We start from the raw sequence: 12177 nt of genomic DNA on the forward strand, positions 1-12177 counted from the left end.
CAGACTTGATGATCTGCTCAGGTCCCTTCCGACCCTACTAACTATGAAACTCTGTTAAGGGGTAGGCGGGGCACAACAATTCCAACCTGTTTGTGGGTGTGAGGGTCTATAGATTCTTCCTTTATATTACCCTGACCTTATTCTATATACCAACATTATAAAAAAGCAGGTTAAGTTAATCAAGTTAATAGAGAATAGTTAAAAGTTTCAGATTAAATTAAATGATGGAGAATGGATCGCAGAATGGACAAACAAAATAATTTGTAGTTTGACACTGTATAGGATTCTTGTAAAATTAAGAAGACTAGGGAGTTCTCGTGTCTGTCTAAGATATAGCAGCAATGTATAAGACTCATGAGATAAATTACTGAATTAAAAAAAAGGCATAGAAAACATAACAACACTAGGTTGCAAAGCCAAGCACTCAAAAGATGCAATATGCCTATGCACCACTCTTATGTTGTTTCTTTGCATTTCCATTCTATTCCATTTCCAAGAGAATCTCAACATAACTCCATGCATGGAAGAGTGAATCTAGGCTGTATAGTGAAGGCTGTTGTCTCTAGGACTCCTATCTTATTTTCTGCAGATACTGGAAAACTTGTAGTAAATGAGACTGGGATCTACAAGAAGGGATAGGATGACTACTTCCTGGTCAAGACAGTTAAATGATACTATGGAAAACTCCTGCCTCTTACAGAGTTCCACTGTGATACCTGATAAGTCAGCTAAACCGAACTTGGTAAGTTTACCATCCACAACTGTAATTACAGTCAGTATCAACAATAGTTATGCTCTGAACAAACCAATAAAAAAGGCTATATTCTCTTTTTAAAAAGGCTGAAGATGAGCATCTCTTATTGGGGTTCCAAACTTAGTGAATGCTTCTGATAATCTTGATGCATCTGTTTTCCATCTGAAAAACAGTGATAATAATGCCATATCACCCACAGGGATGTTATCACACAAAAAAAAAAAAATGTTTGTGAAGCATTCAGATACAGTAACAACAACGATTTCGGAAGAGCTCCTAAAAATTAATAATTCTATACTAAGAACATAGTGTGCAGTAAATAAGAAACAGAAGATTAGAAAGGACTTTTCAGATCACTGAGTCTAGCCCTCTCTTACTGCAGGCCTCGTATCATATCAACCCCTTCATAATTATTAAACTGCACCTTAAAATCAGTTAGGCTCTTTCCCCTGCACTACTCTCACTGGAAGCTCTAATGCAGGGGTGGGCAAAATGTGGCCTGCCAGGCCATTCTATCTGGCCTGTGGGGCCCCTAAACAGTTTAGAAAATTGATATTTATCTGCCCTGGGCATGTCATGCAGCCCTCAATGGCTTGCCAAAACTCAGTAAGCAGCCCTCTGCCCAAAATAATTGTCCACCCCTACTCTAATGGCTAGGACTCAGCTTCTAATATCCAGTCTGAATTAATCATGGCCAGTTTGTGCCTGTTTGATCTAGTACCAACATCATCCTTAACACTCCCTTATTTTTACTTCCCAGATGAACTTAGGAACAGCAGTTATATCCCCTCTCAGCCATTATTTTGATAGATTAAATAACCCAAGCTTTTCCAATGTGCTCTCTTGAGACAGAAAGACAGACTTTTCTTTCCTGAACAGTCCCTTCTTCCATTGTTTGTAGACTCTGCTTATTCCTAATATACTTCCTGAAGTCTTAATTTGTCCAAATTTGTGTTAGTTTAACATACTGACTTCAGGAAATTCTTGGCCACCTCCACCATCAAGTCCTTAGCTCCTCAATCCAGTTAATTTTAAATATCCCTGAACATCCTGCCCCACTACCTTTCCTCCATTTAATTTTTCACTTCAGGTCAGTCTCTAACCTACATATCTGAATCTCAATCTTTCCCTCACTAAACATCCTTAGCGTTATGTCCTAATCCCACACTGTGGCATGTCTCATGCCCACCTTTCCACCCTTCTGAATTTAAGCAAAGGAGTTTCCTCCTGCTCTGCACTACTTTGGTACTGGGAGATACAGCATTTACAGTAAAGGAAGGCCAATCTTCATGCTCTCAGTTCTGTTGCACAGGCGGAGAAAATCCAGAACAAGCAATATCTTCAGATACATTAATCGGCCAAACTACACAAGTCCTTACTGAAGATGTGCAAACTGAGATTTTTGGGAGCCTGTTACTTGGCTAAGTTTGGTCAGATTTTCACGGAGACTGCAAAAGGGAGAGGACTAATAATAAGCTGACTCCCACTGAATCTCAGGTCTTTGTTCCAAAACACTGAAACATGAGAATTTGTCAACAGAACAGTTTAAAAAAGTTAAAGTGGTACCTCATTCTTGGAAAGAACTTAACTGTTTTTGCTGAAAGAAAAAAGAAGAAAAAAAGAAAATCATCCTAAAGTAGAAACCTTGTACAGAAACTACTTCCCAAACTGTTAAAGTAATAGGCAACTAAAACACAATCTAATTATTGAAACTGCCAGAGAACCTTAACTACAGGGATCACTATCTAGAGTGTCTATAAAATATTGAAGAGAAAGAAAATGCTATTTGCAAAGACATATAGCTAACTCTTAGAGGTCACAAATACCATGCCTAGAATTAAAGAAATGGGTAATTTAATGACAACTACCATTTGTATCAAAGTGTAAACTTGTTACCTGCAGCACAGTTTTGGAAAGAAATCTTTTCCTGATGCATAACACTGTATACTTGGCAAAGTGCATAATACAGGAGAGAGTTACCAGCCACTGAACTAAGAGATTGGGGTACTACCCAAGGCAGGATATTAGATAAACATTGTAATGATCCGATTCACAAATGCAAATTCTATATTCCTAATATATTCCAACTGAAAATTCCTTCAAAGGTGTTTTTGGATATATCTGTGTTGCAAAAAAAAAAATGTATGTTCTTAATGCAGGTTGGCTAAGACGAATTAATTAACTCAGTCAAAGCAGCAATGAAAACAAAAGGTATCTTTTATTTACAGGATTTCCTATTTGAGTTCAAACCTGTATGGGAAATGAGGATTTTTACTGCTATTTTAACCAGTGTTGGCTATACCCAGTTTGTGAACCAGTCTTAATAATGTAACTTCTTTCTTGTGTCGATGTACTCTCAATGTACTGGGGAATATACTACACACTCAAACGTGTAATAACATGTATTACTTTAGCTCCAAAACATCCTGAAATTTGACATAATCATACCTAACATAACCATAAATATTACCTGTTTGACATTCCTGTTCAGTACAGCAACTGCAGCTAGACGTGTTTTTTAGCAAAAGAAAAAACTCATGAAATATACATAGCTTTGCTACTACGGGACCAAGTCTCTGTATCTGTAAATTCTTCAGAAGATGCTGTTTAATATTATAATTAAGAATATTATTAAAATACTACAATACCAACACAGAGGGCCTGGTTGTTCTAACCTTACTCTTGTAATAGGACACACTGGGGCAAGTTCAAATAGTCACCGTCTTGGAGGTCAATTCAAAATCCTACGTGCTTAGGATTCCTTAGAGTCAAAGGAGAGATTTAAAAAATAGGGCTAAGAGGTTTATGTGCCCAGGCACTCTATACAGAAAGTGGGAAGTATTCAAAGCCTTCCACATGCTTTTCAAAAAAAGCCGGAGATACTTGAAAGTGCTTAATAGGAACCTCTAAAGCATAGGGGTAAGTTTAAATTTCTGTCCCCTTCGCTTTCTTCTGTCCCTACTTGAGCTATTTGTAAGTTGTCTCCATAATGCACAACACAAACATCCACTATTGAACCTAGCCACATGGTAAGTTTCTGAAGGTCAGTGATTCAAAATCTTCTCACTTCCATTTGCCAATAGTCCTGCAGTTAAGGCACTTGCCTAGGAGCAAGCAAAAGGAAATATGCCATTGGTGGCAGTAGGGCATTCTCCTGGGAGCCAGTGCCACCCATTCTACCTCTTGCTCCCTAAACACTCAATGAACTGTACATTACATAGGTAGTAATTGAAAACCATAAGTAATCCTGGTAGCAGAGACCTTCATCTAGAGCTCCCCTCTTTCCAAGGCAGTGCCCTAACCTATGGGCTATAAAGGCAGACTGCTTTTTGTGTGTTTTCCTTCCAGCCCATTAACTCCTGCTTGCTTGTGCCCAGGGGACCAGGCAAGGTGAAGTGAGCGCTCTCATGTAACCAATTCTACAGCCTCGTGGTAAAGGTTCTCCCTTCCAGAAGAGTGGGAGATCCAGATTTAAATCATGTAAGGGTAAGAGGAGCCTAATATGCAGGTTGTTTATGTCCCTAAGGTGCTGAACTAAACATGTTCACCACCACATTATAGTTTTTGATTAGTTATCAGTATAGCTCTCTTGGAAAACTGAGGTTTTAAGCATCTGATTCCCACGTAGGATCTATGTCAGTGCCGACTGAAAATAAGGCCATTCGACCTTCCTGGGACTGTTTACATGCTTGAATTCTAGCCAACATAAATAAGTCTTCCAGAATCAGTCTTAAAGCATCCCCCAGGGCATTTGTCAAGTCAATATTCAGGAACACAATAAAATAATGCATTTACTAAATGGGAAAGGAGAAAATTATCAGTAAATAAAATATAGGTTATCAAATGTCAATAATATGATGATGAATGCATTGTAATTAACTTTAGTAAAGTATACCTTAGAAATGGAGCTGACATTGTGATTGAGAGCAATGATTGTACATTGTGTATGCAGTATATTAACAATTGCTTTGTGCATATTTATATGACAGGACTGGAAGTGCACCAAAAGTGAAATTCTGTGCTGTGACTTTCTTAAGGCAAAAAAGGAACTCTCAGGCTAAGGGACATATAGCCATAGTGACTTAAAAATCATGCTCGTTTTCCCAGTCCTGGGGGACAATGATGAGACCCCCATTGTAATGAAGATAGGTTGGAAGAAAGGCAGTTTAAATTACAATGGCCTCTTCAGGTACCTATTATAATCAGGCCTTGGAAAGGGACCTTCCAATGAATTCTTAATCTGACTGGATAGAACTTTTAGGACCTACTTTATACCAATCAAATTCTTCTAAACTGGCATAAAGGAGTGAAAAATGAGGATGAGGATTTTACCTAGTTTATATAAACTAATTTATACTCTTTAAAAAAAAAAAAAAAAAAAAGGCTATACTGCATGCATGGAGTTATAGAAATTCTTTAAGATGTTTTAGTTTGGTAATAACGAGAACTTGATCCAAGACCCCAGAAGCCATTGCACAAAGACTCCCACTGAGGCAGGATCCATTGAAAATGGTATTTTGTATACTTGCTTGCTGAAAGCTTGGGTTTCTCAAAATATAAGATGAATTGAAGAGCAAAATAAAGCAGCTCTTTTCTCAGCCTTTAAAGATGCCAAAGGATGTCTTTTTATTTTGAAAAAGGATTCATGCTGTTTGTTTTTCCCCCCACTGTAACAGATTGCACTGCAAATGCTAGATACTGACTTCCCATCTCAACTAGATGCAAATCAGATGAAGGTCAGGTTTATATATCATAATTAAAAGGCAATGTAAAGAGCTACTTGCCTGCATTTAAATAAGCTGACTGATTTCTTGAGCTCTATATGCTATGTCCCACCAAACGTTTACACAGTACAGTCTTAATCTTTAACATAGAAATTAGGTAAATCAAACAAAAATGTTCCTGTGATCATCCAGATCTCCTGCTTGCAGTTTTTTTGCATCCAATTTGTCTGCTTCAGAATCCAAAGCAAAAAAAACAGGGGGGGAGGGGGAGGGAGAGAGAAGAGGAAGCAAGGGAGGCAGGAGCCATCCTGGTATATATCAGTTTGCCATTAACACAAGCAACTCTCACTTCAAAGGTATTTAAGGCATTATAAGTTGTTTAGAAAGTGCACATCAGATGACATTAGAACTCTGAAAAACAGGATATTTAAAACAACCTCATGTTACAAGACTTTGTGCATCATAACTCTTACAAACTGGCACTTACTTTGTTTGTTTCATCCTCCAGTGATTTTCTCTCTCGATCACACCTTAAAATGTTTCTATTTGAAGAAAAACAAGTACACAAAAGATAACAACTGAATATAGATAATGGTACAGCATAATTTGCTATTTCTGCCAATATAAAAGACAGCTGACAAATTTAAAAAAGCAATAAAAATATGGTTTACAAAAATTGAAATTTTTGAGAGTCTTTATTTTAGAAACAGTTTAGGCAGTGGGCCTGGAGGAAAATAACTGGGTTGGTAGCATGAAGGCATCATTTTGATAACCTTCTTCTTCCATCTAGTGGCAAAAAGTAGTAAAAGAAAACCAAAACAAGATCTAAGGGAATCTAGTCATAAGATGTTTCTAAATGCCAGCTCCAAAGACTTACTGATGTGACAGTGAGTGGGTGAGTAAAGCAGAAAACTTAAATTTTATGTACAAGTTTATAAGGGTGATATATATATATATTTATGTGCCTCTACAAGAAATTAGAAAAGCGCATACAATAAAATACAAAAGCTGTTGAAACAAGTTGAATTTTTGTTTTGCAAGTATGTCATTCGTTCATTGCTTTTTCCTACTAGTGAATCTAATTTCCTATATATGAAATTGTCACTATCCAATGCCTCATTCTCAGTCGCTGAGTTATCCTCAGTGGTTCTGAAAAAGTAGCATTTATACACAATTTTACTGAGATTGCTTAAGAATCTATTCAGTCTTCAAATCTGTTACACAGGCACAACCATGCTAAGAACTAAGAATGGTAGTCCTGTGGCATCTGCTCACCTGCAGCTGGGGATGTTAGGAGGATAGACTATGAGTATGAATGGGATATTAAAATCAATTCTCATCTTAATTACTGCTCCTAGGAATCTTGTTATGGTGGAAGAACCATACAAAGCAGGGTTTAGGCATTGTGCAAGAGGAAAAAAGTTATTAGGAACTGTCAAGTCAAGCAACACCAACGCTACAAAGTGTCCAAAATGCCTCTCTTCCATCAGGCCTGATACTTCTGAAGAAGAAAAAAGATGGAAAGATGTTGTTTTGAAGATCACAAGTGGAAATTAAGTCTGTGTATACATTATTCCCTTCCTATTTCCAGTTTTTATTCTTCTTCATCCCTAAGCTTTTGATACAACAGTAGGTTACTTTGTGTTCATCAAGCTTTTGCTCCTGAGGCTGCCATTTCTTCACTAATATTTTTCTCCTACCTGCTAAGGTCACTCCTTTGAAACTGTCGGCATAACTGGCTTTTTGGCAGCCTTGTGCGTTTTCCCTCTGTACTGTGTACAGTTTCTGCTGACTGAAAGAACAGGAAATGATACCTCTGTGAGACACTGGCTGTTCATACTGCAATGGCTCACAGCTCTCCTTTGCTCTTCATTACCCTAGCGCATATTTTATATATACATACACACACACGGACCTTCAATTTACTTCAATTTTTAAACTTATTGTAAAAAAAGGTATTAACACGTAAATCTTAGTCCCTCTCAATCATTTAATATGTAGTTTATTGTAGTAAAGGTATTAGCAGTCAAAGAAAAAGTGGATAAAAAGACGACAAATCAGGCATTTTCCAACTGTAACTTGTAATAAGAAAAAAATGTCCAGTACCTGCCCTGTGCAACATGAAGCCCTGGATCAGCAATGCACCCTGCAATGAAAACTAGAATCCACAGAGCCATTTTTGAAGGATTTAAACAAATATAAAAGTTTGTCACATTTATACTCTAATTCCTGTTATCACAGCCAAGTAAGCTGCACCACATTTCTGATGTCTACTATTTAAATAGTGATTAATGACATTTACTCTCCTTGGCAGTGTTTAATAATTGACTATGGTTACAGATCAGTGCTCTGAACTGTAGGTTACAGGTGGCAATTTATTTGGATATGTTCAACAATTTCCTTAATCACAGTGGTGATAGCATAAAACATGAAGTACAAGTTATTCATTTAACTCAATTGGTTGTCAACATAAACAGTGAAACCTGTGTTAGATAATCATCCTAGGAATTGAAATATCAGTTACTTAATACAAAGCTTTTCTTTTACTAGTTGTTTTAAAATTGTACTGCAAGCTTTACCGTATCAGGAAGGCAAATGACAGGTAGTTAGCTGTGTTAGCCTAAAGTCAGGCAGAAGGCACCCCAGAGACTAACAGGTTCAGAGAGATATAAGCTTTTGTAGGTGGCATCCTATTTCATCAGATGCTATGATACCACTCACATAGGCAGGTGGTTGCCTATTGATAATGATCTTTGGTGTAGGTCTTATTAGAGCACACTCCAAGCACTGTAGAGGAGTAATTCCACTAAAGTTAATGAGATTACATCAACAAATGCTAGCTTGTGTGAGCATAAATCAGGTCCTGAGGTGCTCTAGATAGACTGAGATTTATAGATGTTTTATATAACATCTAGCACCTGGCTTGCAAATCGAATAATATTATTTGTGTGTTGTTCTTAAAATAATTATACCAAACAAGTAATTTAAGATAATTAGTGGCATAAAAATCAATACCAATATATCAATTATCAGTTTAGGTACCTCAAAGGAATACATTTAAAGAAAAATTGGGAAAACAGCACCATAATACCCGAAGAGTGGTTATATGGAGGATAGAAATAGACTATTCTCTGTGGAAAAAGCACACAAGACATTCCAAAAAAGCAGCATGCAGTAGTTTACTAAAAGTAACACCAATTTAGTACCAGCACAAGAACCACCTTTTTATAAGATTCATCAAGGTATAATTGGAATAAAAAACAGGAAAGAAAAGACTGCAGCTAAAGAAACAACAAAAATAGTATTGTGTAAACAAGACCTTGGGCAGATTACAGAGATGGGTCATTTACATCAAGTTGCTTTCTAGGTTTGCATTACAGAGATTTTAGGCTTCATGACACAGTCTTCTCGCTGACTGCAGAGCTTTGGCCTTGACAGTCTGCAGCTACAGAAACATGAAACTTTGTAATAACTAAAAATCCAAATCACTTTCTTATTCTAATCAGACCTTGATAAGTCTCATAAAGAGTTGGTGGAAACAGATGGGTTGGAGGAATTAACAAATTCGGATAGCTGTTTTCCACTAAGGTAACAGTGTGGACCCAATTCTGTGGACTCTATGCACATAAAATATCCACACACAAAAGAGAAAATGCACAGTGAAGTTGTTTTATGAGTTTTACTGTCATTCATTGATAGCTGCTTTACTCACAAGTTATGAAGCCACAAGTGAATTATGTAGATCATATCCAAAGAAGTATTAATAAAACCTTTATTAGCCTTCGTTAAACAAGGTGTATCCTATATAAGCCATATGTTGCAGAAGTTTAGGACCTGTTAAGAATTTTAAACAGCTTTAGGGAGTTTAAATAGTTTCATCTGTAAAAACTTATGATTCCCAAGTTCACTCCTAAAGTTGAAGTTTTATTATGGAAATCAAGAGGCAGGATTATGCATTTAGCTACCACAATTCTCTCAAAGTGGCCAAAGGGAGAAGAAACTTGGCTGTAGTGTTGTAAAACACTGCCAAAAAATTACTGAGGCTGTTTTTACACATGAATAAAGCATCACACTTAAAAATAAACAAAACAAGCCTAGCAATTTTGAGCACTTGTAGAGTTCAGAAATATCAGTTGGTGTGTCCCCATTGGGAATATGTCTTTTCCAAAGAAATAAAAATCTTATGAGTTTACAGAGTTTTATCAGATTTAGTATGCCACAATTTGTAAGCGGCATAGAACTAAAAATTGCCCATAGGAAATATTTGTCAAGCAGGCTGCTTTGAAAAACAGTGCCTGTTTAACAATGTTGCCAGGTTGAACTGTTTAAGTCCCCAGAGACAGATTAGTGGGCAGTCTAGCTGAAATAGTCACGGGCATGTATGTGCTATTTTAGACAGAGTTCTGCAATTTAGCAAATCCAATATTCTCCATGTAGGATATATGGTGACACACTGGAAAATTTATCTGTGGAACCTATGAATTCTGGGTAACAGTATGAAATAGTCCCCATGAAGAGTTCAGCAAAACTGGTTGCTTCAGTGTATACCCACTCAGGGGTGGTAGGTTTGGGTCACATTCTTGCCAATATAAGGGATGATGCTTAACAGGCAGTTATCAAGGCAGGACTCAGGACAATAGATTAGAGCCCCGCTGCAAGTAAATCAATTTTACTACATTCATCTGTAGCAGGTAGGATGGTGGAGCAATAGGACAAGTTTAAAAAAAGGGTCTTGCTAGGGAAGACTAAGGTATTCTGTTACCCACAGCTACATGTGTATAAGTGCTTGTGCTGGCTTCTGTATTGGGGTAGGGAACCTAATGAAGCTGCAGCACCCATCATCAGAAAATGATTAAATCATAAGCTACCTGCTTGTTGCCCTACAGATGGGCACCTCAGCACTTCTCACAGAAGCGTGAGCCAGATAGAAAATAGGGGTGCACTGTGTTTAGAAAACTTACTAATCCAAAACTCCTATTTTTTCACTAAAAGGAATGAGGTGTAGAAGCAGTATGGAAAAACCTACCTGTATCTGTGTTTACTTACAACTAATACATGTGTCCTATGCACTTAAAGAGCTGTAAACAAGAAGCTCACATCTTTTGCAAGACACTTGGTGAGGGTGTGTTACAGATAACAGAATCTGAGAAGCCAGGACTACATCCCAGGGAAGTGAATCTGGTCTGTAGGTTCTAACCCTCAGGAAAGTGTTATTAGAAAGAGGGCCTGTACTCAAGAATTGTTCAGTTCAGAGATTCTAAAACTGAAGGACAGTGCTTGCTCTCTCACCAGGCTGTGGTAGCTTATAATACACAAAATTCAGTGGCTGAATCCTCTGCTACTGTTGACCATCAAGTGCAGCATAGTTAATGTACGATAATCTGTATTTTCAGAAATATCCAGCATGTTTAATACATTAGGCCACTGCCCTCCAATATAGTCCAATAGATGTACTCGAGGCCAGAACTGGCTCTACAAAGATCAAAATCTGAACAGGTAAAAACCACCTGAGTAAACAGGACGATTTATTGTACCTTTAAACATAAAATAAATCAGCCAAGTGTGAGAAGAGAAAGCCTGTACAAGCAGGAAACTGTTTTGAATTACTGCATTCTCTTTGCACTCAAAATGCTCAACCTGAGCAAACACTAAGGAGTTCACACATGAAATAGCAGCATGCAAGTGTGTGTGTGTGTGGGGGGGGGGGGCGGGGGGAGGAAACACGGACCTGTGAAATTTAACAGAGTAAGACAGCTTTCAGACAAAAACTCACCCAGATTTTTTACTTATGTTTACTAGATAAAAATCCATGATCTTGTACTAGAGTTTATTTTTGGAAAAGTGTGCAAGTACTGTAGGTGCAAACCTTCCACCACCCCCTGCAACTATATGTACAGTGCTTGTAAACTTTCAACAGGTGGCAATTCACAGCAAGGAGTCTACAGTGTCCAATTTTAAAAAAGCAGTCATATTGAGGCTGATCCAGCTTAGCTACACTGGACAAGATCCTCTTATCTTAAATGACATTCCTGAAAAAATACAAGATGCCCAAGAATGAGATCCACGAAAATCACCTAAACTAGCCAGTGTGAAATATTGGTGGAATAGATGTTACAGTCTTTTATCCCCGCAAAACAGACCTACCTTTAGACTACAGGATTATCCCTTCACTGGGGACTGTCATCCATGTCCTCAGGATTGACTTAAGCACTTTAACTTCAAAACATTCTCCTGACAAAGAGCCAGAGACCATGGAAGATCACTTTGCTTCAGATCATTAGGAAAAACTGCTTAGGGTATGAGGGGGGGGGAAAAAAATATATATATATATATAAATCCACTCTTGGCCAAGTTACTAAACTGGGAGAGTCCTTCAGTTAAATCTCCTCATTTCCGTCAAGCAGAAAGAGGAATTATCCAGGTCACTCTCAAATCTGGGCAAGTGCTCCAACTTTTAGGCTAATTAGGAAAGGGTGAGGTGAGGAAGAGGTGGGGACACCTTTTCCCCTGGCTTGTCTTGTGCAATGACTGATACAGTAGACATCTCTGAGAAAACCTACCATATTCAGCTCCAGAGATTAAATAAACCTTTTGGTTTATTCCCAGTTTAGGAATCCAAATAGTTAAGTGTCAGTTAGGTGCCTAGCTGCTCAGCTGCTCAAGACTCAAGCCTAAAGCAGAAATGCAGGCACTCAGGGG

General features: G+C 37.8%; 1 protein-coding gene across 1 annotated transcript in view; it reads right to left on the reverse strand.

Moving 5' to 3' along the window:
• Positions 1-7725, reverse strand: part of LOC109309541 (UPF0462 protein C4orf33 homolog) — a 29212-nt gene extending 21487 nt beyond the window's left edge. Inside the window, exons 1-2 of the mRNA XM_019534317.1 lie at positions 7585-7725; positions 5966-6020 (exon numbers count right to left, since the gene is read on the reverse strand). Coding sequence (XP_019389862.1) covers positions 5966-6020; positions 7585-7655 — 126 coding nt within the window. The 5' untranslated portion in view covers positions 7656-7725. The remainder of the gene's footprint in view (positions 1-5965; positions 6021-7584) is intronic.
• Between the last annotated feature and the right edge of the window lie 4452 nt (positions 7726-12177).

The sequence above is a fragment of the Crocodylus porosus genome, unplaced genomic scaffold (assembly GCF_001723895.1).
Source record: "Crocodylus porosus isolate Cpor-Errol unplaced genomic scaffold, CroPor_comp1, whole genome shotgun sequence".
NCBI classification, from domain to species: domain Eukaryota; kingdom Metazoa; phylum Chordata; order Crocodylia; family Crocodylidae; genus Crocodylus; species Crocodylus porosus.